Source organism: Bufo bufo, chromosome 2 (genome assembly GCF_905171765.1).
Source record: "Bufo bufo chromosome 2, aBufBuf1.1, whole genome shotgun sequence".
NCBI lineage: Eukaryota > Metazoa > Chordata > Amphibia > Anura > Bufonidae > Bufo > Bufo bufo.
Window position 1 is genome coordinate 833,505,990 of NC_053390.1, and position 26,651 is coordinate 833,532,640.

A 26,651-nucleotide genomic window follows, 5' to 3' on the forward strand; every position below is an offset into this window, starting at 1 on the left:
GTCATCCTCTCCCCTGAAATGGCTGATAACAGGAGGCAATAGATTGTATTCTCCTGTCCTACAGTCATCCTCTCCCCTGAAATGGCTGATAACAGGGGGCAATAGATTGTATTCTCCTGTCCTACAGTCATCCTTACTCCTGAAATGGCTGATAACAGGGAGCAATTGACTGTATTCTCCTGTCCTACAGTCATCCTCTCCTCTGAAATGGCTGATAACAGGGGGCAATAGACTGTATTCTCCTGTCCTACAGTCATCCTCTCCCCTGAAATGGCTGATAACAGGGAGCAATAGACTGTATTCTCCTGTCCTACAGTCATCCTCTCCCCTGAAATGGCTGATAACAGGGGGCAATAGACTGTATTCTCCTGTCCTACAGTCATCCTCTCCCCTGAAATGGCTGATAACAGGGAGCAATAGACTGTATTCTCCTGTCCTACAGTCTTCCTCTCCCCTGAAATGGCTGATAACAGGGGCAATAGACTGTATTCTCCTGTCCTACAGTCATCCTCTCCCCTGAAATGGCTGATAACAGGGGGCAATAGACTGTATTCTCCTGTCCTACAGTCATCCTCTGCCCTGAAATGGCTGATAACAGGGGGCAATAGACTGTATTCTCCTGTCCTACAGTCATCCTCTCCCCTGAAATGTCTGATAACAGGGGGCAATAGACTGTATTCTCCTGTCCTACAGTCATCCTCTCCCCTGAAATGGCTGATAACAGGAGCAATAGACTGTATTCTCCTGTCCTACAGTCATCCTCTCCCCTGAAATGGCTGATAACAGGGGGCAATAGACTGTATTCTCCTGTCCTACAGTCATCCTCTCCCCTGAGATGGCTGATAACAGGGGGCAATAGACTGTATTCTCCTGTCCTACAGTCATCCTCTCCTCTGAAATGGCTGATAACAGGGGGCAATAGACTGTATTCTCCTGTCCTACAGTCATCCTCTCCCCTGAAATGGCTGATAACAGGGGGCAATAGACTGTATTCTCCTGTCCTACAGTCATCCTCTCCCCTGAAATGGCTGATAACAGGGGGCAATAGACGGTATTCTCCTGTCCTACAGTCATCCTCTCCCCTGAAATGGCTGATAACAGGGAGCAATAGACTGTATTCTCCTGTCCTACAGTCATCCTCTCCACTGAAATGGCTGATAACAGGGGGCAATAGATTGTATTCTCCTGTCCTACAGTCATACTCTGCCCTGAAATGGCTGATAACAGGGGGCAATAGACTGTATTCTCCTGTCCTACAGTCATCCTCTGCCCTGAAATGGCTGATAACAGGGGGCAATAGACTGTATTCTCCTGTCCTACAGTCATCCTCTCCTCTGAAATGGCTGATAACAGGGGGCAATAGATTGTATTCTCCTGTCCTACAGTCATCCTCTCCCCTGAAATGGCTGATAACAGGGGGCAATAGATTGTATTCTCCTGTCCTACAGTCATCCTCTCTCCTGAAATGGCTGATAACAGGGGACAATAGACTGTATTCCCCTGTCCTACAGTCATCCTCTCCCCTGAAATGGCTGATAACAGGGGGCAATAGACTGTATTCTCCTGTCCTACAGTCATCCTCTCCCCTGAAATGGCTGATAACAGGGAGCAATACACTGTATTCTCCTGTCCTACAGTCATCCTCTCCCCTGAAATGGCTGATAACACGGGCAATAGACTGTATTCTCCTGTCCTACAGTCATCCTCTCCCCTGAAATGGCTGATAACAGGGGGCAATAGACTGTATTCTCCTGTCCTACAGTCATCCTCTCCCCTGAAATGGCTGATAACAGGGGGCAATAGACTGTATTTACCTGTACTACAGTCATCCTCTCCCCTGAAATGGCTGATAACAGGGAGCAATAGACTGTATTCTCCTGTCCTACAGTCATCCTCTCCTCTGAAATGGCTGATAACAGGGAGCAATAGACTGTATTCTCCTGTCCTACAGTCATCCTCTCCTCTGAAATGGCTGATAACAGGGAGCAATAGACTGTATTCTTCTGTCCTACAGTCATCTTCTCCCCTGAAATGGCTGATAACAGGAGGCAATAGACTGTTTTCTCCTGTCCTACAGTCATCCTCTCCCCTGAAATGGCTGATAACAGGGAACAATAGACTGCATTCTCCTGTCCTACAGTCATCCTCTCCCCTGAAATGGCTGATAACAGGGGCAATAGACTGTATTCTCCTGTCCTACAGTCATCCTCTCCTCTGAAATGGCTGATAACAGGGGGCAATAGATTGTATTCTCCTGTCCTACAGTCATCCTCTCCTCTGAAATGGCTGATAACAGGGAGCAATAGACTGTATTCTCCTGTCCTACAGTCATCTTCTCCCCTGAAATGGCTGATAACAGGGGGCAATAGACTGTATTCTTCTGTCCTACAGTCATCCTCTCCCCTGAAAAGGCTGATAACAGGGGGCAATAGACTGTATTCTCCTGTCCTACAGTCATCCTCTCCTCTGAAATGGCTGATAACAGGGAGCAATAGACTGTATTCTCCTGTCCTACAGTCATCCTCTCCCCTGAAATGGCTGATAACAGGGGGCAATAGACTGTATTCTTCTGTCCTACAGTCATCCTCTCCCCTGAAATGGCTGATAACAGGAGGCAATAGACTGTATTCTCCTGTCTTACAGTCATCCTCTCCCCTGAAATGGCTGATAACAGGGGCAATAGACTGTATTCCCCTGTCCTACAGTCATCCTCTCCCCTGAAATGGCTGATAACAGGGGGCAATAGACTGTATTCTCCTGTCCTACAGTCATCCTCTCCCCTGAAATGGCTGATAACAGGGGGCAATAGATTGTATTCTCCTGTCCTACAGTCATCCTCTCCCCTGAAATGGCTGATAACAGGGGGCAATAGACTGTATTCTCCTGTCCTACAGTCATCCTCTCCCCTGAAATGGCTGATAACAGGGGGCAATAGACTGTATTCTCCTGTCCTACAGTCGTCCTCTCCCCTGAAATGGCTGATAACAGGGAGCAATAGACTGTATTCTCCTGTCCTACAGTCATCCTCTCCCCTTAAATGGCTGATAACAGGAGGCAATAGACTGTATTCTCCTGTCCTACAGTCATCCTCTCCCCTGAAATGGCTGATAACAGGAGGCAATAGATTGTATTCTCCTGTCCTACAGTCATCCTCTCCCCTGAAATGGCTGATAACAGGAGGCAATAGATTGTATTCTCCTGTCCTACAGTCATCCTCTCCCCTGAAATGGCTGATAACAGGGGGCAATAGATTGTATTCTCCTGTCCTACAGTCATCCTTACTCCTGAAATGGCTGATAACAGGGAGCAATTGACTGTATTCTCCTGTCCTACAGTCATCCTCTCCTCTGAAATGGCTGATAACAGGGGGCAATAGACTGTATTCTCCTGTCCTACAGTCATCCTCTCCCCTGAAATGGCTGATAACAGGGAGCAATAGACTGTATTCTCCTGTCCTACAGTCATCCTCTCCCCTGAAATGGCTGATAACAGGGGGCAATAGACTGTATTCTCCTGTCCTACAGTCATCCTCTCCCCTGAAATGGCTGATAACAGGGGGCAATAGACTGTATTTACCTGTGGCCCTTAATACATTTGGCGAACCTTACAGCGAGATAAGACTGGAATGAAGCACATTAGTAAATCTAAACTTTGAGTGGTGCATTTTATCAGTTACCCTCCAGGTGGCGCTAGGTGGCAATGACAGTTATCTTCTATTGCTAAACCCAGGAATGGGGATCAACTGCATTAGGCTATAACTAGACTTTTTGTAGCACATTTAATTAATTTTAACCCTCGAGTGACTTTTGAAGGCACAAGATTGTATATACAAGCCTTAGTTTACTGCTCTGAATTACAGCTGTAGCTCAACAGTTAAAATCAATTAAAAGTTCTACAAATACAAAAAGTGTAGGTGTAGACTTAGCCAAAAGGACACCAGGACAAGACATGGCTTGTGGTCGTTTGGGGGTCCATTTTGCATTGGGACTTGGGAGCCTCTGACTGGTTGTAAAGACAGTGGGTCACTGATGAATGCTGGGACTTCTGACCTTTCTCCATCTCATCGGAACTCACCTGCCAGCATCTCCGACCACAGCTCTCCCATCCCCGTCTCCACCAGAAATGTGCGACTGTGCCGGGATCTTCGGAGCTGCTCTCTCGCTGGTAATGAAGGAGGAGATGATGGTTACAGGGTGTTCATAAAATCTTATATACAAAGAAGAGTAAACGTTGAGCCTCTGCCTTCAGGCTGGAACATTACATACAACCAAAATTCCACAGAAGACCTCCATGCCATATGGGCCAAGGGACTGTCATATCCACCAATCCTCAGGGATGAATGGAACGACAGTCCAGCATGTGCCCGACCGCTTCACCATTCATACAAGGGCATAGGACTACGTTCTTGTGAGAACTGTGGGTGGAGGATGTTAGAACCCCACCAATCAGATACTTATCCAGTAGATAGTGGATACAGCCCTATAAGATCTTCATCGTGCCTTGGACCTCCTCATTGAGAGCTCACATCTACACTGATACACTGTAATAAACCCATAAGCTATGAGATGTAGCAGTAGAGGAGGTTCTAGAAAAAATGATTGTCCATCTTTGGGGTTCTAGGTGGTTCTTCATGGATGGACCATAGTGAAGTGATCAAAACAGTTACTAGTTCCTTGGACTTTTAGTGAGGGCCGTGGAGAAGCTCAAGGTGAAGCTTCCACATAAATGACCTCACTTAAGTGTCTTCATAATGTCATATTTTAATATGACCGGGCGACTTAGAAAACATTACGGGACCTGACGGAATATAAGTGAAACTGGGGAGAGGAGAAAGACTAAAATTATGAATAGAATAACAGCAACCATGAGGACATCATTAAGAAACCTGAAGAACCAAAGAGAAAAAAGGATGGTCTGGAGAAACATGAGCAACATAGTCTCCAGGGTGGAGGATGTTTATTACTATTAATTATATAATGTAGATATAATCACATCCTTAGCTTGGGGAATCTTGGCCATGGGTGAAATCCTTACCTTGTCTGAAGCTGGAGTCAACTGATTGATCTGTGGTAAAACCATTGAAGAAAGCCTTACAACTGAGGTCAATCATCTGGTGGAGTCGCAGCTTCCTGCAGTAGATGGAGGCGGCTTCTGGCTCCAAAGCAATAAGAAGCTGCTCAGGATATTCTGGAGACACCAAACCTGCCTAAAAAAGGTAAGAACATGTGAGAACCTACTTTTTAGAGCAAACCTTAGGAGCAGTATTATAGTAGTTATATTCCTGTACATAGGAGGCAGTATTATAGTAGTTATATTCTTGTACATAGGAGGCAGTATTATAGTAGTTATATTCTTGTACATAGGAGCAGTATTATAGTAGTTATATTCTTGTACATAGGAGGCAGTATTATAGTAGTTATATTCTTGTACATAGGGAGCAGTATTATAGTAGTTATATTCTTGTACATAGGAGCAGTATTATAGTAGTTATATTCTTGTACATAGGAGCAGTATTATAGTAGTTATATTCTTGTACATAGGGGCAGTATTATAGTAGTTATATTCTTGTACCTAGGAGCAGTATTATAGTAATTATATTCTTGTACATAGGGGCAGTATTATAGCAGTTATATTCTTGTACATAGGAGCAGTATTATAGCAGTTATATTCTTGTACATAGGAGCAGTATTATAGTAGTTATATTCATGTACATAGGAGGCAGTATTATAGTAGTTATATTCTTGTACATAGGGAGCAGTATTATAGTAGTTATATTCTTGTACATAGGAGCAGTATTATAGTAGTTATATTCTTGTACATAGGAGCAGTATTATAGTAGTTATATTCTTGTACATAGGGGCAGTATTATAGTAGTTATATTCTTGTACCTAGGAGCAGTATTATAGTAATTATATTCTTGTACATAGGGGCAGTATTATAGCAGTTATATTCTTGTACATAGGAGCAGTATTATAGCAGTTATATTCTTGTACATAGGAGGCAGTATTATAGTAGTTATATTCCTGTACATAGGAGCAGTATTATAGTAGTTATATTCCTGTACATAGGAGCAGTATTATAGTAGTTATATTCTTGTACATAGGAGCAGTATTATAGTAGTTATATTCTTGTACATAGGAGGCAGTATTATAGTAGTTATATTCTTGTACTTAGGAGCAGTGTTATAGTAGTTATATTCTTATACATAGGAGGCAGTATTATAGTAGTTATATTCTTGTACATAGGAGCAGTATTATAGTGGTCATATTCTTGCACATAGGTGCAGTATTATAGTAGTTATATTCTTGTACATAGGGGCAGTATTATAGTAGTTATATTCTTGTACATAGGAGCAGTATTATAGTAGTTATATTCTTGTACATAGGAGCAGTATTATAGTAGTTATATTCATGTACATAGGAGGCAGTATTATAGTAGTTATATTCTTGTACATAGTAGCAGTATTATAGTAGTTATATTCTTGTACATAGGAGGCAGTATTATAGTAGTTATATTCCTGTACATAGGAGGCAGTATTATAGCAGTTATATTCTAGTACATAGGAACAGTATTATAGTAGTTATATTCTTGTACATAGGAGCAGTATTATAGTAGTTATATTCTTGTACATAGGAGCAGTATTATAGTAGTTATATTCTTTTACATAGGAGCAGTATTATAGTAGTTATATTCTTGTACATAGGAGGCAGTATTATAGTAGTTATATTCTTGTACATAGTAGCAGTATTATAGTAGTTATATTCTTGTACATAGGAGGCAGTATTATAGTAGTTATATTCCTGTACATAGGAGGCAGTATTATAGCAGTTATATTCTAGTACATAGGAGCAGTATTATAGTAGTTATATTCTTGTACATAGGAGCAGTATTATAGTAGTTATATTCTTGTACATAGGAGCAGTATTATAGTAGTTATATTCTTGTACATAGGAGCAGTATTATAGTAGTTATATTCCTGTACATAGGAGGCAGTATTATAGCAGTTATATTCTAGTACATAGGAGCAGTATTATAGTAGTTATATTCTAGTACATAGGAGCAGTATTATAGTAGTTATATTCTTGTACATAGGAGCAGTATTATAGTAGTTATATTCTTGTACATAGGAGCAGTATTATAGTAGTTATATTCTTGTACATAGGAGGCAGTATTATAGTAGTTATATTCTTGTACATAGGAGGCAGTATTATAGTAGTTATATTCCTGTACATAGGAGCAGTATTATAGTAGTTATATTCTTGTACATAGGAGCAGTATTATAGTAGTTATATTCTTGTACATAGGAGCAGTATTATAGTAGTTATATTCTTGTACATAGGAGCAGTATTATAGCAGTTATATTCTTGTATATAGGAGCAGTATTATAGTAGTTATATTCTTGTATATAGGAGCAGTATTATAGTAGTTATATTCTTGTATATAGGAGCAGTATTATAGTAGTTATATTCTTGTACATAGGAGCAGTATTATAGTAGTTATATTCTTGTACATAGGAGCAGTATTATAGTAGTTATATTCTTGTACATAGGAGCAGTATTATGGCAGTTATATTCTTGTATATAGGAGCAGTATTATAGTAGTTATATTCTTGTACATAGGAGCAGTATTATAGTAGTTATATTCTTGTACATAGGAGGCAGTATTATAGTAGTTATATTCTTGTACATAGGAGCAGAATTATAGTAGTTATATTCTTGCACATAGGAGCAGTATTATAGTAGTTATATTCTTGTACATAGGAGGCAGTATTATAGTAGTTATATTCTTGTATATAGGAGGCAGTATTATAGTAGTTATATTCTTGTACATAGGAGCAGTATTATAGTAGTTATATTCTTGTAAATAGGAGCAGTATTATAGTAGTTATATTCTTGTACATAGGAGCAGTATTATAGTAGTTATATTCTTGTACATAGGGGCAGTATTATAGTAGTTATATTCTTGTACATAGGAGCAGTATTATAGTAGTTATATTCTTGTGCATAGGAGCAGTATTATAGTAGTTATATTCTTGTACATAGAAGCAGTATTATAGCAGTTATATTCTTGTACATAGGAGCAGTATTATAGCAGTTATATTCTTGTACATAGGAGCAGTATTATAGTAGTTATATTCTTGTACATAGGAGCAGTATTATAGTAGTTATATTCTTATACATAGGAGGCAGTATTATAGTAGTTATATTTTTGTACATAGGAGCAGTATTATAGTAGTTATATTCTTGTACATAGGAGCAGTATTATAGTAGTTATATTCATGTACATAGGAGGCAGTATTATAGTAGTTAGATTCTTGTACATAGGAGCAGTATTATAGTAGTTATATTCTTGTACATAGGAGCAGAATTATTGTAGTTATATTCTTGTACATAGGAGCAGTATTATAGTAGTTATATTCTTGTACATAGGAGCAGAATTATTGTAGTTATATTCTTGTACATAGGAGCAGTATTATAGTAGTTATATTCTTGTACATAGGAGGCAGTATTATAGTAGTTATATTCTTGTACATAGGAGCAGTATTATAGTAGTTATATTCTTGTACATAGGAGCAGTATTATAGTAGTTATATTCTTGTACATAGGAGGCAGTATTATAGTAGTTATATTCTTGTACATAGGAGGCAGTATTATAGTAGTTATATTCTTGTATATAGGAGGCAGTATTATAGTAGTTATATTCTTGTACATAGGAGGCAGTATTATAGTAGTTATATTCTTGTACTTAGGAGGTAGTATTATAGTAGTTATATTCTTGTACATAGGAGGCAGTATTATAGTAGTTATATTATTGTACATAGGAGCAGTATTATAGTAGTTATATTCTTGTACATAGGAGGCAGTATTATAGTAGTTATATTCTTGTACATAGGAGGCAGTATTATAGTAGTTATATTCTTGTGCATAGGAGCAGTATTATAGTAGTTATATTCTTGTACATAGAAGCAGTATTATAGCAGTTATATTCTTGTACATAGGAGCAGTATTATAGCAGTTATATTCTTGTACATAGGAGCAGTATTATAGTAGTTATATTCTTGTACATAGGAGCAGTATTATAGTAGTTATATTCTTATACATAGGAGGCAGTATTATAGTAGTTATATTTTTGTACATAGGAGCAGTATTATAGTAGTTATATTCTTGTACATAGGAGCAGTATTATAGTAGTTATATTCATGTACATAGGAGGCAGTATTATAGTAGTTAGATTCTTGTACATAGGAGCAGTATTATAGTAGTTATATTCTTGTACATAGGAGCAGAATTATTGTAGTTATATTCTTGTACATAGGAGCAGTATTATAGTAGTTATATTCTTGTACATAGGAGCAGAATTATTGTAGTTATATTCTTGTACATAGGAGCAGTATTATAGTAGTTATATTCTTGTACATAGGAGGCAGTATTATAGTAGTTATATTCTTGTACATAGGAGCAGTATTATAGTAGTTATATTCTTGTACATAGGAGCAGTATTATAGTAGTTATATTCTTGTACATAGGAGGCAGTATTATAGTAGTTATATTCTTGTACTTAGGAGGTAGTATTATAGTAGTTATATTCTTGTACATAGGAGGCAGTATTATAGTAGTTATATTATTGTACATAGGAGCAGTATTATAGTAGTTATATTCTTGTACATAGGAGGCAGTATTATAGTAGTTATATTATTGTACATAGGAGCAGTATTATAGTAGTTATATTCTTGTACATAGGAGCAGTATTATAGTAGTTATATTCTTGTACATAGGAGCAGTATTATAGTAGTTATATTCTTGTACATAGGAGCAGTATTATAGTAGTTATATTCTTGTACATAGGAGGCAGTATTATAGTAGTTATATTCTTGTACATAGGAGCAGTATTATAGTAGTTATATCCTTGTACATAGGAGCAGTATTATAGTAGTTATATTCCTGTACATAGGAGGCAGTATTATAGTAGTTATATTCTTGTACATAGGAGCAGTATTATAGTAGTTATATTCTTGTACATAGGAGCAGTATTATAGTAGTTATACTCTTGTACATAGGAGGCAGTATTATAGTAGTTATATTCTTGTACATAGGGGCAGTATTATAGTAGTTATATTCTTGTACATAGGAGCAGTATTATAGTAGTTATATTCTTGTACATAGGAGCAGTATTATAGTAGTTATATTCTTGTACATAGGAGCAGTATTATAGTAGTTATATTCTTGTACATAGGGGACAGTATTATAGTAGTTATATTCTTGTACATAGGAGCAGTATTATAGTAGTTATATTCTTGTACATAGGAGCAGTATTATAGTAGTTATATCCTTGTACATAGGAGCAGTATTATAGTAGTTATATTCCTGTACATAGGAGCAGTATTATAGTAGTTATATCCTTGTATATAGGAGCAGTATTATAGTAGTTATAGTCTTGTACATAGGAGCAGTATTATAGTAGTTATATTCTTGTACATAGGGGACAGTATTATAGTAGTTATATTCTTGTACATAGGAGCAGTATTATAGTAGTTATATTCTTGTACATCGTAGGCAGTATTATAGTAGTTATATTCTTGTACATAGGAGGCAGTATTATAGTAGTTATATTCTTGTACATAGGAGCAGTATTATAGTAGTTATATTCTTGTACATAGGGGACAGTATTATAGTAGTTATATTCTTGTACATAGGAGGCATCATTACAGTAGTGGCACTAAAATCCAACAATATGTGCGTGATATGAGTTGGAGGAAGACACAAAAGAGCTCTGATGTCTAATGGTATAATATTTTCAGTATTTTATGATTTTTCTGCACGAGATAACATCTTACCAGGTATGCTGCTTCTCTCATAAATTGCTTCGCCGGCTGCTTCCAGATGGCGGGGACAGTTATTACCCATCGAATACCTTCATTCTGATCTAGAGATGGACACTGCTCCTTGAGTTCCTTTTCAGAAAAATAAGTAAAAATGAATGCCACCATCTACACACATTTTGTAGATCAGCTGCTGTGACCTGAACATATTGAATCCTCTTTACTCAATATCCACCCCCTTTTACTGCTTCATATAATGTATGTGTGACTCACATGCATTGCATGTTCCTTGAAGAATCTCAAGGCATGTGCAAACACCTCCAGCGCTTGGACCTTCTTCCCATTCAAGGCTTCCAGTTCTGTCTTCATGGAGAGGTCCTAATGGACACAATATCATAACTACAGTTATGTGACCGAACTGAGCAATATAATAAACTGCACGCATCAGTCCTCCTGTCCATATTGAATTTCCATGTTTTGTGGACTGATGTAAATAACTGATCACATGTGGTGGTCCTTCGATGCAGACTCATGAAGGGCACTGAAGGCATCCTGAGAACCAGAACACCTTTGGTCCTAAACAAGCTATATATTATATATATTATCTACTCATTCCCCATTTTGCTCTTACGCTGGTACTATGAATCTTCATCTTGAATTTCTCAAAGTAGAGCCAGTCTCGAGCCTCCTCAGGGTCCAGATCATGGTAGAAGTCTCTGGCCGTGTATCCAAAACTATGGAACGTCTTGTCAGGAGTCAGCAGTAAACTCGTGGGAGTTTTCTGGTGAGCAACACCAGGGTCTCCTCCTTCCCATTTCCTAAAAATAAGCAGAAGAGGTAATTTATTGGCGGAGCCACCTTAAAGATATCTGGACACATCGACAAGTGTTGGATAGAGCTTGACATAATGGAGCGAAAGTGACTTCTAAAGAAAAGCAAAGAAATAGTACCACCATCTACACGACTGTCCTTCGTCATCTGCTGTGGTCTAATGCATGAAATGTCTTCAGTCTCCAGCTGGTCATACATATGGAACTAATGTTGGCCAAAGCAATTAATTTTGACAGGACTGGCCAACCATCTAATGTGTATGGTTATGTCATGATTTTCCCCTGGTGGGAGGGGAAAGGATTGGATTGTTTCATTTTAACATGGCAATAAGTTTGTTCCTAGGGAAGTTAAGCTTCTGCCAGCGGAGTCCTTTCCCCTACAACCTCCACTGAGACAAACGCGCATACTGTATGTGCGGGGAGATTACGAGGGACTGCTGTCTAATATACACATGCATGCTTGCCAGTGGTAGTGGCTTGCCTTCTTTGGGGCCACTTTAAAAGTAAAGAATCAAGTGTGTTAGAATTTGCTCTCAGGAGAGAATCGGGAAACACATGAGACAGTTGGCCAATTCCAACGAAATCGGCAACTTTTACCAACGTTCATCTGGTGCATTTGGTCACCTTACGACCATATATCATTATATCAGTATTGTTTATATGTCAAGGACAAGACAATATGCTCCATCCAAGTAAGCCTCACAGTTTATTTAATTCTCGGCATTCCAGTAACTGGTGATGTTTATTTAGTCATGTTGTGTCTTCAGGACCCTTGATCATGTCTTCTTGGGTGCACAATATTCCACAGTGAAGACAATAGGAGCTGGGGAGCAGATGTCATCTTGATTTATAGCACTTGTTTACACATTCCAGACAGAAAACGTGCAATTTTTCATATTTCCATAATTAAACCAATATGGCATTTAACGAAATGTGTAAGGAGGCCAGGTCATAGAACGGGAAGTGAGTCCAGGAGATTTCTAGATTTCTTCTGTTCTACCACAGTCAGAGCCATGAGACTGACCTGTCCATCCAGGTGTCCAGTCGTCCGCCGCTATCATACCATCTCCAGCCTCACGATCAGGCCAATTTCCTCCGTTCATGACCAGACACATTTTTTTATTTTTTGTAAACGTCTTTTTTTTTTGTACATTTTTTTAATCTATTTTTCGGTAATAAATGGGGCTTTATTTTTACTTTAATATTTTTGTTTTTACTTTTCTATACTGTTATATGGAAAACTAGTCTGTTTTTCAAATTTTCTTCTATTTTTTTATAGCACAAAGAGCATCTAAGGTATTTTTTTTAAAAAGATGTTCCCTTTCCAGAGACACATGATGCCCCCATAAAGTCATAAAAGAACTTCAGGGGCATTTAACAATTTTTTTAAATTTCTTATTTCTTCCACAACCGGAGCTGACATATTTGCTCCAGTAACATTAGGAATACAGCCTCCTCGCATGCGCTGCAGAGCTGATCTGGAGCTTTGCCAACTCTTATGGTATCCAGGAGGCCTCTATTTTTCCGGGAACCACCCATACATTCCAGCAGAGTTGGTATGGGTTAAATATAATATGTTTAAAACAATGAGGTGACAGCAGGAGCTGCCGCCCTCTATCTAACTGCTTTGATACTGCATTTGATATTGGTCATGGTATCTAAGGAGCCTAGGTTGGAGTTATCTGCAGTCCTGGTGAACTCTGATAGAACAATGAGGTGGCTCCAACCCCCACCATCAATGTACGACACATGGCCTTCACTACCTGGTGCTAGAGCTGTAAATGTTCTGCAGATGGCACCAAGGGGGTTAATGTGTAATGCTAGGGGTTGGACTTCCACGATTGTGGCTCCATAATTATGGTCATTTTAGAAAATTGTGATTTCCCACTCATGATACATTTATGGCCTCCTTGGAGGACCAGTTGGTTCTCCTCTGGGAATTGGTAGGAGTTCAGGAGGGTGAACCTATTAATGGAGATCTTTTCAAGCCATGCCCACCAGCTCTTTCTGTAGAAGTTGCATGAAGCCACGCCCTTGTGGATGTCATGTGACTTTAATAGGTGTCACATGTCAAGAAAGATTTGAGTGCTCTGCACAGTCTCCGCCCACGCCAGCCCTAGAGTGCTGAGCAGAGGATCCTGACTAGATTTAGCAGTTTTCTGTTATTTTCTAGCACCGTGGTGTCCAAAATCCATATTGATAGTAATGCGAGCCTCATCTGGAAGAAATGAAGAGCTCTTACAGTCCTGCCCGGAGAGTTCCTTGAAGTGATATCATCCTGGCTGTTTATCGACAACAATCAGCAGAAATGCATGTGAAATCCACCCTTGAGCCGGAGTCCGTGTAATGGACGACTCCCCGGGCTCTCCCCTGTTCCTGCACTTGATTAGCGTGGCTCCCCTATGCCTGACAGAGAGACAGCACATCCTGTGGTATGATACGGGCGGACGGAGGTGAAGCCAAAACGCATTCCAACATTCTTCGGTTGCCAGGAGACCGTTATGATCTGAAATTTACTACTTTATACTCAGATTAGCGTAGGGCGTAGATGTGCCGTCCTGCTCTGCACCACACGTGGAGGAGTCTCATCTTCAGGATGGATTACATCATAAGACCAACAGAAAAACATGATTCAACGATGACTCCACCTCCACAGTTTACCTGGTTGTCACGGCCCTGCCCCCTAAGCTAGACTCACCTCGATGCCATTTACCTCATCATGTGAATCGCTTCGGGATCCTTTACGAAGCTGAAGGCGTAACCGCTGGAAGTGGTGCCAAAGTCTATGGCCACGACCACAACGAACCGAGACGATGGGACGGACCGACGCTCGCTCCTCTGAAATACAAGGAATGTCACCAAGTGTAATAAATAATACTGTCACCTCCCTACTGGAGGATGGGAGTGCAGGTCATCATGCTGGTATAACCTGGGTATCTTCTGGTATAAATCACCTAGTATATAGCACTAATGATACTTCTACCTACCGGAGACTGTGATGGAGTCAGTGGAGCAATACTACAACTCTCATTCAGGAAGTTCGGGGAGTGCGTCGGGGAGGGCGTGCGGGAACGATCCATGTTGTCTGCAACAAGGGAATAAGACAGAAGTATTTCCCTGGTAGTCACTACAGGTCCCAGGTACAACGGCTGAGTAATGCTAGGGGTTGGACTTCCACGATTGTGGCTCGATAATTGTGGTCATTTTAGAAAATTGTGATTTCCCACTCATGATACATGAGGTTGGGACCTGAACAAGGACCAGACACTATAACTTATGCACAAATGATACTTTTTATAACCATTTTTCTTCAAATTGAAACGCAACGCGTTATGTGATGAAGATGTGCGGGAGGACGACGTCTCCTCTTCTATTGGACATCACACGGGGGGCACTTACTTCTGCCACACAAAGGAATTTGAGAATTGGATGAAGGAAAAAAAAAAAAAAACTTCATTATCCCCCCCCCCCCCACCTCCCCTCGACCCAACTCTGAGGTGGGATTTCAGAAATTTCATGTAGATTAATAACAGATGTGCTCGGAATTGTGTGATGAAAGGCAATGGGGGATGTAGAGGGGAATGTGGGGGGTTGGGGGGTTCTAGAACTTTCCTTCTGCGTCGAACAGGATCTGCTCATGTAACACAAAACCTGAAAAAAATATCACGAAAACTGAAATATTGGAAATAAAACGACGAAATAGTGTAAAAAATACAACCCATACAGAATAGTATCGCTATTGATGGGCTCCACAACAATGACTGTTCCTGTAGATGCCCCCATTAGGCTTCATTTCTGCAGTATTTTATTTTGTTTTCTTTTATTGGTGGCAAAAATCGATATTTGGCACTTTTAGATTTTAACATTTTTCATTGTCTTGTTTTGCCTTCTTTTGCCTTTCTGGCAATTATTATTATTATTATTATTTTTTTTTTTAATTGGGCAGATAATATCTTAATGCCTGGAGCGGAAAAGGAAATTCACTACTGAGAGATTTTTTTCATAGCATTTTTTGTTTCTGTTTTTGCGTTTTGTCATCCTCTAGGAATGGCATTTTTTTCTGCAGTTCTTCCTTTCGACATCTCTAAATGATGAAAAATAGTAGAAAAAAAATACTTGTTTAAAATGTTTCAAGAAAAATGTTACACTGCAAAAATAAAACAAAAGCAAACAATTTATTCTGCGTGTTTCTTATGCTGTGGCTCCTTGCCCTGTTTGTAACATGAGATGTTTAGGGTAAATTCAGACACTAAAAACACAAGTTGGAAAAAAATCTCCTCTGTATTTGCTTACAAACTGCTACAAAGGGTCAAGTTCCTTCTTGATGAAGTTTTGAAATTCGCAAGCAAAAACTTGATGGCCGTATGAACGGCAGCGTGGATTTCAAAATTAAAGCAGAACACGGAATGGAACACACACTGCACTAAACAGGCAGTGTTAATATACTGTTACCTGGATTTTGTATTAATTATCCTGTACTGGTCCTGAGTCCTTATACTCCAGAGCTGCACTCACTATTCTGCTGGTGCAGTCACTGTGTACATACATTACTTATCCTGTACTGATCCTGAGTTACATCCTGTATTATACTCCAGAGCTGCACTCACTATTCTGCTGGTGCAGTCACTGTGTACATACATTACTTATCCTGTACTGATCCTGAGTCACATCCTGTATTATACTCCAGAGCTGCACTCACTATTCTGCTGGTGCAGTCACTGTGTACATACATTACTTATCCTGTACTGATCCTGAGTTACATCCTGGATTATACTCCAGAGCTGCACTCACTATTTTACTGGTGGAGTCACTGTGTACATACATTACATTACTTATCCTGTACTGACCCTGAGTTACATCCTGTATTATACTCCAGAGCTGCACTCACTATTCTGCTGGTGCAGTCACTGTGTACATACATTACTTATCCTGTACTGATCCTGAGTTACATCCTGTATTATACTCCAGAGCTGCACTCACTATTCTGCTGGTGCAGTCACTGTGTACATACATTACTTATCCTGTACTGATCCTGAGTCACATCCTGTATTATACTCCAGAGCTGCACTCACTATTCTGCTGGTGCAGTCACTGTGTACATACATTACTTATCCTGTACTGATCCTGAGTTACATCCTGTATTATACTCCAGAGCTGCACTCACTATTTTACTGGTGGAGTCACTGTGTACATACATTACATTACTTATCCTGTACTGACCCTGAGTTACATCCTGTATTATACTCCAGAGCTGCACTCACTATTCTGCTGGTGCAGTCACTGTGTACATACATTACTTACCCTGTACTGATCCTGAGTTACATCCTGTATTACACTCCAGAGCTGCACTCACTATTCTGCTGGTGCAGTCACGGTGTACATACATTACTTATCCTGTACTGATCCTGAGTTACATCCTGTAATATACTCCAGAGCTGCACTCACTATTCTGCTGGTGCAGTCACTGTGTACATACATTACTTATCCTGTACTGATCCTGAGTTACATCCTGTATTATACTCCAGAGCTGCACTCACTATTCTGCTGGTGCAGTCACTGTGTACATACATTACATTACTTACCCTGTACTGATCCTGAGTTACATCCTGTATTATACTCCAGAGCTGTACTCACTATTCTGCTGGTGCAGTCACTGTGTACATACATTACTTACCCTGTACTGATCCTGAGTTACATCCTGGATTATACTCTAGAGCTGCACTCACTGTTCTGCTGGTGCAGTCACTGTGTACATACATTACTTACCCTGTACTGATCCTGAGTTACATCCTGTATTATACTCCAGAGCTGCACTCACTACTCTGCTGGTGCAGTCACTGTGTACAAACATTACTTATCCTGTACTGATCCTGAGTTACATGCTGTATTATACTCCAGAGCTGCACTCACTATTCTGCTGGTGCAGTCACTGTGTACATACATTACTTATCCTGTACTGATCCTGAGTTACATCCTGTATTATACCCCAGAGCTGCACTCACTATTCTGCTGCTGCAGTCACTGTGTTTCATCAGACCAGATAATCTTGTTTCTCATAGTCTGAGAGTTCTTCTGGTGTTTTTTTTGCAGACTCCAGATGGGCTTTGATGTGTCCTTTACCAAGAAGAGCCTTTTTTTTTTCTGGCCTATCTGCCATAAAGCCCAGATTGGTGGACTGCTGTAGTGATGATTGAACTTCTGGAAGTTTTTTCTGTCTGCAAACAGGATCTCTGGAGCTCAGGTAGAGTGACCATTGGGTTCCTGGTCACCTCTCTTTCCAAGTTCCCCCGATTACCTTGTTTGGTGGGGTGGCTATCTCTAGGAAGAGTCCTGGTTGTTCTTCTTCCATGGAAAAATTATGGAGGCCCCTGTGCTCTTGGGAACTTTCAGTGCAGCAGAAATGTTTTGTCCTCTTCTCCAGATCTGCGTCTCCACACAATCCTGTCTCTGAGCTCTACAGGCAGTTCTCTCCTCCCCGTGGCTCGGTTTTTGCTCTGACATACATTGACAGCAGTGAGATCTTCTATAGACAGGGCTGAGTCTTTCCAAATCGTGTCTAGTCCATGGAATTTATCACAGGTGACTCCAAACAAGATGTAGAAACCTCTCAAAGATGATACAGAGAAATGGGAGACCCCGGAGCTAAATGTCCAGTGTCATAGCAAAGGGTCCAAATTGTGAAAAGTGTTAAAATTCTGTTTGCTTTGTTATTATGGGGTGTTGTGTGCAGACTGATGCGGGAAACCTGAATTTTTTAGAAAAAGGAGCAAAATAACAAAATGTAAAAAGTAAAGGGTCTGAAGCCCGAGGATCCCAATGCCTGGTATACTGTCTCAGTATGGTCAGGTCTGATGAGCCTCCTTAGCAGTCTGAATGGAGCACCCCCCCTCCCGCTGGGCTTAGGTCACTTTAGATGTAGCAGATAATTCATATCCCCCTCTGGTCTGTGGTGACAAATGGGATTTTTTATTAGGATTTGTTTAAAGTTGTCGAGTGAAACCACTAATGAATTCCTTCTGCTTCGGGCTTTCAACAAGAGGAGGGCAATCAACATGTCAGCATTATCTCCACCAAAGGCTGATCTATTCCCAGGACTGAGCAGGGGGTGGGGTGGTCCAATTACCCCTGGGAGGAGTATTGATCAACACGCGCCTTTTACATGCTGCTCTTAATCTTTTCCCGCTGGTGTCAGATGCGCCTCAGTTACTAAGAGGTCCGGGGATCGATGCACGTCCTCCTCCAGAGCTGAAATCTGCATCAGTAAGGGAGCTGCTGCAGTGTACGCCCGTATAATGTATACCAGATAATAATAAATGTGCCAGCCATGCCCGGCTCCGCACTGCCCACTCTGGAAAAGTGCAGAACGGAGCACAACATCCCCCCAAATATTGCCGTTTTGCATGAGCATGCACCAAACATTTCAACTTTGTGACACCAGTTTCCTGGCATACAGGAGATGATAAATGTGGGGGCAGACTGAGAACTTCAAGTGGTCCTGGAAAAAAAAACAAAGTTGGTCCAAATTGACAAGAGGCAGGGCCAACATAGGTAGCAAGGAACTGCTCAAGTAGGTGGGGTCAACAATACTATAATACCACCCTAGCAGAACCAAATAACTTTTTAAGCTAAAAACATTTTTTCAGTTGGTCTTTATTAAACAATTTGAGCCCCTTTCTCTGTACAGCCTTGAGATTCTCTAGGCTGTGTTTATATGGTTTCCCATCAGGCCTTCAGCTGACGGCTCCTTACCACGGATCGCCTGACCTCCTAAACACTTTTATAGCTCAGTTGTTGTATCTTACTGGAATGTTTATGAGCTGTTAGTAGTTCATAGATAAGGGATATCCATAGGTGGCAGAGGTAACACTCTATGGACAAAAACTGAATAAATACCCTTTGAAAAAAGTGAGTAAAATGCCATCATAAAAATTTGCCCCTGAAGGTGTTCATAACCTTTAACTCAACAGCCAGCCCCTTAGTGTTGTCAGAAAGGCTAGTGTCACCTCCTTCCTCTAGAGGGCACTAGAGTAGCTCAGTGTAGACTGTGAGAAAGTGAGCAGCAAAGACTGTGAGTCAGCAAAGAAACTGAACAGGCGCCATCCCCTGAGGAAAAGAGCTCCAAGAAGAAGCGCTGAGCGTTGTACTTGGCTATTGACTTCCCTGCAGTGTGGTTGGGACCATCTGCTGTATGTTACTGCATATATATATATATATATCTAAAGACAGAGAGAGCGCACACCTTAGGCGAATAGAGAGGGATTGCACAGTCTGATTTGAGAGAGAGACAGTAAGAGAGGACTAGTATAAAGCCCCCCCCTACACACAGCACGAGCAAAAATTGTCCAAAGTCACCTGTAAAGACGGTGCTTTTCTTAAAAAATTTGCCAGTGTGAACCACCTACCGTACCTGACCGCCTCATCATCTACCTACCTCCTTATCATTGTGTGCACCAACACCTGCGTTGCCTGGCACTGCGCTGAGACCCTGACCTGCACCCCACAATCCACCAAGGGCACTCAAAACCACCATCAGACAGGAGAACCCCAAAACCTGAGATAACAAAGGTGCAGCTTGGGGAGCACCAGAGAGAGGACCGCCACCATGAGTAACCACTACCTCCATCATTGCTATCACTACTCCCATCCTCTCGCCTCCCCTGCGGCTTGCTGCATTTATATCTAATTTCCTGGCACACGCCCTAAAATCTAATATAAGATTTCCATCATGGCGGTCTAAGCGTATCTCCCGTCCTCTGGATTTATGACGCTTCAGTCTCCTCTCCTGATTTTGTCCTCTGGTTGGGTGACATCCTGCTGCCTGTTATGACCCGGCCGCGGGCCTCCTGTCTCCAGCCCTCGGTACATGGAAGTTGGGCGTTGTATTCCTTTTCTCTCTAAACATCCTCTGAGAAAGGAGGCGAAGGAAATACCTTTCTATAGGTTTCCTCTTATCAGCGGCTGCTATCTAACTCTCCCCGGCTCCAGAATAAACATCTCCTCCCCTCCTGCCTGGCTCCGACCCTGGCAGTGTCTCGGGGTGCTAGGTGAGATCTTCCATCTGGTACTAAGAAATTCATAAAGACGTGATACAGATGTGAGTGCCATGTGGTACACTGTCCTTGTTGGAATGTGCAGCTATCACCTCCGCCCACGAGAATTCTGCAGCACATTACGTCAAGTCCTGAAATAATCTGTGCTGCTGTGGACTACTTCCATTACAAACCAGGTCGAAAAATCCCCTTCCCCAGAACCCTCTGTAGGAGACCCAATATTACCCTAATTAAACTTCCACCTGAGAGAAGTAGGCATTTATTAAAGGGCAGACTTCTATATGATATGTGGGTGTGGCTTCCAAGTAGAGGTGTGGTTTAGATAAGCAGGGGTGGGGCCTATACTTTTCCACAATTGATCTAAGTTCTCATGAATAATGGTGGGAGGTCCACTTACCGATCTGTAGCGTTCCCATCCTGACATCCAGCAACGTCGTCATGTCCTACAAATACACACACATAATAATTATATATACAGTATATACCCTCTGAGTACAGATAATGTAGTAGATGTCACCTGCAGTCCTATGTAACACCACAGATAACACAGCGATAACTCACTGACTACAGATAATGTGGTGGATGTCACCTGCAGTCCTATGTAACATCACAGATAACACAGTGATAGCTCTCTGAGTACAGATAATGTAGTAGATGTCACCTGCAGTCCTATGTAACATCACAGATAACACAGTGATAGCTCTCTGAGTACAGATAATGTAGTAGATGTCACCTGCAGTCCTATGTAACATCACATATAACACAGTGATACCTCTCTGTGTACAGATAATGTAGTAGATGTCACCTGCAGTCCTATGTAACACCACAGATAACATAGTGATAACTCTGAGTACAGATGATGTAGTAGATGTCACCTGCAGTCCTATGTAACATCACAGATAACACAGTGATAGCTCTCTGAGTACAGATAATGTAGTAGATGTCACCTGCAGTCCTATGTAACACCACAGATAACACAGTGATAACTCTCTGAGTACAGATAATGTAGTAGATGTCACCTGCAGTCCTATGTAACACCACAGATAACACAGTGATAACTCTCTGAGTACAGATAATGTAGTAGATGTCATCTGCAGTCCTATGTAACGCTACAGACAAGGCTACTTTCACACTGGCATTTGGTGCGGATCTGTCATGGATCTGCACAGACGGACCCGTTCAGATAATACAACCGTCTGCATCCGTTCAGAACGGATCCATCTTGAACCCCATTGAAAGTCAGTGGAGGACGGATCCGTTTTCTGTTGTGCCAGATTGTGTCAGAGAAAACGGATCCGTCCTCATTGACTTTCATTGTGTGTCAGGACGGATCCGTTTGGCTCAGTTTTGTCAGACGGACACCGAAACGCTGCAAGCGGCCTCCAAAGCGGAACGGAGACGGACTGAGGCATTCCGAGCGGATTCTTATCCATTCAGACTGCATTAGGGCAAAACTGATCCGTTTTGGACGCTGGTGAGAACCCTGAACGGATCTCCCAAACGGAAAGCCAAAACGCAAGTGTGAAAGGAGACTAACACAGTGATAGCTCTATGAGTACAGATAATGTAGTAGATGTCACCTGCAGTCCTATGTAACACAACAGATAACACAGTGATAACTGTCTGAGTACAGATAATGTAGTAGATGTCACCTGCAGTCCTATGTAACACCACAGATAACACAGTGATAACTCTCTGTGTACAGATAATGTAGTAGATGTCACCTGCAGTCCTATGTAACACCACAGATAACACAGTGATAACTCTCTGAGTACAGGTAATGTAGTAGATGTCACCTGCAGTCCTATGTAACACCACAGATAACACAGTGATAACTCTCTGTGTACAGATAATGTAGTAGATGTCACCTGCAGTCCTATGTAACACCACAGATAACACAGTGATAACTCTCTGAGTACAGATAATGTAGTAGATGTCACCTGCAGTCCTATGTAACACCACAGATAACACAGTGATAACTCTCTGAGTACAGATAATGTAGTAGATGTCACCTGCAGTCCTATGTAACACCACAGATAACAAAGTGATAACTCTATGAGTACAGATAATGTAGTAGATGTCACTTGCAGTCCTATGTAACACCACAGATAACACAGTGATAACTCTATGAGTACAGATAATGCAGTAGATGTCACTTGCAGTCCTATGTAACACCACATATAACACAGTGATAGCTCTATGAGTACAGATAATGTAGTAGATGTCACTTGCAGTCCTATGTAACACCACATATAACACAGTGATAGCTCTATGAGTACAGATAATGTAGTAGATGTCACTTGCAGTCCTATGTAACACCACAGATAACACAGTGATAACTCTATGAGTACAGATAATGCAGTAGATGTCACTTGCAGTCCTATGTAACACCACATATAACACAGTGATAGCTCTATGAGTACAGATAATGTAGTAGATGTCACCTGCAGTCCTATGTAACACCACAGATAACATAGTGATAACTCTGAGTACAGATGATGTAGTAGATGTCACCTGCAGTCCTATGTAACATCACAGATAACACAGTGATAGCTCTCTGAGTACAGATAATGTAGTAGATGTCACCTGCAGTCCTATGTAACACCACAGATAACACAGTGATAACTCTCTGAGTACAGATAATGTAGTAGATGTCACCTGCAGTCCTATGTAACACCACAGATAACACAGTGATAACTCTCTGAGTACAGATAATGTAGTAGATGTCATCTGCAGTCCTATGTAACGCTACAGACAAGGCTACTTTCACACTGGCATTTGGTGCGGATCTGTCATGGATCTGCACAGACGGACCCGTTCAGATAATACAACCGTCTGCATCCGTTCAGAACGGATCCATCTTGAACCCCATTGAAAGTCAGTGGAGGACGGATCCGTTTTCTGTTGTGCCAGATTGTGTCAGAGAAAACGGATCCGTCCTCATTGACTTTCATTGTGTGTCAGGACGGATCCGTTTGGCTCAGTTTTGTCAGACGGACACCGAAACGCTGCAAGCGGCCTCCAAAGCGGAACGGAGACGGACTGAGGCATTCCGAGCGGATTCTTATCCATTCAGACTGCATTAGGGCAAAACTGATCCGTTTTGGACGCTGGTGAGAACCCTGAACGGATCTCCCAAACGGAAAGCCAAAACGCAAGTGTGAAAGGAGACTAACACAGTGATAGCTCTATGAGTACAGATAATGTAGTAGATGTCACCTGCAGTCCTATGTAACACAACAGATAACACAGTGATAACTGTCTGAGTACAGATAATGTAGTAGATGTCACCTGCAGTCCTATGTAACACCACAGATAACACAGTGATAACTCTCTGTGTACAGATAATGTAGTAGATGTCACCTGCAGTCCTATGTAACACCACAGATAACACAGTGATAACTCTCTGAGTACAGGTAATGTAGTAGATGTCACCTGCAGTCCTATGTAACACCACAGATAACACAGTGATAACTCTCTGTGTACAGATAATGTAGTAGATGTCACCTGCAGTCCTATGTAACACCACAGATAACACAGTGATAACTCTCTGAGTACAGATAATGTAGTAGATGTCACCTGCAGTCCTATGTAACACCACAGATAACACAGTGATAACTCTCTGAGTACAGATAATGTAGTAGATGTCACCTGCAGTCCTATGTAACACCACAGATAACAAAGTGATAACTCTATGAGTACAGATAATGTAGTAGATGTCACTTGCAGTCCTATGTAACACCACAGATAACACAGTGATAACTCTATGAGTACAGATAATGCAGTAGATGTCACTTGCAGTCCTATGTAACACCACATATAACACAGTGATAGCTCTATGAGTACAGATAATGTAGTAGATGTCACTTGCAGTCCTATGTAACACCACATATAACACAGTGATAGCTCTATGAGTACAGATAATGTAGTAGATGTCACTTGCAGTCCTATGTAACACCACAGATAACACAGTGATAACTCTATGAGTACAGATAATGCAGTAGATGTCACTTGCAGTCCTATGTAACACCACATATAACACAGTGATAGCTCTATGAGTACAGATAATGTAGTAGATGTCACTTGCAGTCCTATGTAACACCACAGATAACACAGTGATAGCTCTATGAGTACAGATAATGTAGTAGATGTCACTTGCAGTCCTATGTAACACCACATATAACACAGTGATAGCTCTATGAGTACAGATAATGTAGTAGATGTCACTTGCAGTCCTATGTAACACCACATATAACACAGTGATAGCTCTATGAGTACAGATAATGTAGTAGATGTCACTTGCAGTCCTATGTAACACCACATATAACACAGTGATAACTCTCTGAGTACAGATAATGCAGTAGATGTCACCTGCAGTCCTATGTAACACCACAGATAACACAGTGATAACTCTATGAGTACAGATAATGTAGTAGATGTCACTTGCAGTCCTATGTAACACCACAGATAACACAGTGATAACTCTATGAGTACAGATAATGTAGTAGATGTCACCTGCAGTCCTATGTAACACCACATATAACACAGTGATAACTCTCTGAGTACAGATAATGCAGTAGATGTCACTTGCAGTCCTATGTAACACCACATATAACACAGTGATAGCTCTATGAGTACAGATAATGTAGTAGATGTCACTTGCAGTCCTATGTAACACCACATATAACACAGTGATAACTCTCTGAGTACAGATAATGCAGTAGATGTCACTTGCAGTCCTATGTAACACCACATATAACACAGTGATAGCTCTATGAGTACAGATAATGTAGTAGATGTCACTTGCAGTCCTATGTAACACCACATATAACACAGTGATAGCTCTATGAGTACAGATAATGTAGTAGATGTCACTTGCAGTCCTATGTAACACCACATATAACACAGTGATAGCTCTATGAGTACAGATAATGTAGTAGATGTCACTTGCAGTCCTATGTAACACCACATATAACACAGTGATAACTCTCTGAGTACAGATAATGTAGTAGATGTCACCTGCAGTCCTATGTAACACCACAGATAACACAGTGATAGCTCTATGAGTAAAGATAATGTAGTAGATGTCACCTGCAGTCCTATGTAACACCACAGATAACACAGTGATAGCTCTATGAGTACAGATAATGTAGTAGATGTCACTTGCAGTCCTATGTAACACCACATATAACACAGTGATAACTCTCTGAGTACAGATAATGTAGTAGATGTCACCTGCAGTCCTATGTAACACCACAGATAACACAGTGATATCTGAGTACAGATAATGTAGTAGATGTCACCTGCAGTCCTATGTAACACCACATATAACACAGTGATAGCTCTATGAGTACAGATAATGTAGTAGATGTCACTTGCAGTCCTATGTAACACCACATATAACACAGTGACAACTCTCTGAGTACAGATAATGTAGTAGATGTCACCTGCAGTCCTATGTAACACCATGGATAACTTTTAGCAGTTAGGGATGCTTCGGGTTAGAAATGATAGGACAAGGACTTGATATTTTGAGGATCGGGACGAGGGCCTGATGAAGGTAGACTACTAGGATCATGGATGATGGAAGTGATAATTGTAACATAGAAAATTAGTAAATATGTTTTGGAAATTTTTGAGATTGTGATGTTGGTGGTTGTGTTGTTGATGGTGTCGATGATGGTGGCGGTTGTGTTGTTGATGGTGATGTTGATGATGTTGGTGGTTGTGTTGTTGATGGTGTCGATGATGGTGGCGGTTGTGGCGGGGATGGTGGTGGTGATGATGGTGGTTGTGGTCTGGTTGATGGTGGCGATAGTGATGGTGGGTGGTGTCCTGCAGTGAAGCCCCGTGCACGGCTCCAGTGATATGGAAGGAAGAGGGGTAGGATGTAAGCAGCGCTGGGAGGAAGCCTGACAGGAGCTATGAGTCATTGGGTGGTCCTCACATCAA

The 26,651-nt window shown here is 40.9% G+C and overlaps 1 protein-coding gene across 1 annotated transcript in view; it reads right to left on the bottom strand.

Moving 5' to 3' along the window:
• HSPA12B (heat shock protein family A (Hsp70) member 12B) overlaps positions 1-26,651 on the bottom strand; it is a 96,509-nt gene that overhangs the window by 68,335 nt on the left and 1,523 nt on the right. Inside the window, exons 2-9 of the mRNA XM_040419389.1 lie at positions 21,097-21,142; positions 14,637-14,734; positions 14,363-14,487; positions 11,451-11,637; positions 11,093-11,197; positions 10,835-10,951; positions 5,035-5,206; positions 4,075-4,161 (exon numbers count right to left, since the gene is read on the bottom strand). Coding sequence (XP_040275323.1) covers positions 4,075-4,161; positions 5,035-5,206; positions 10,835-10,951; positions 11,093-11,197; positions 11,451-11,637; positions 14,363-14,487; positions 14,637-14,734; positions 21,097-21,139 — 934 coding nt within the window. The 5' untranslated portion in view covers positions 21,140-21,142. The remainder of the gene's footprint in view (positions 1-4,074; positions 4,162-5,034; positions 5,207-10,834; positions 10,952-11,092; positions 11,198-11,450; positions 11,638-14,362; positions 14,488-14,636; positions 14,735-21,096; positions 21,143-26,651) is intronic.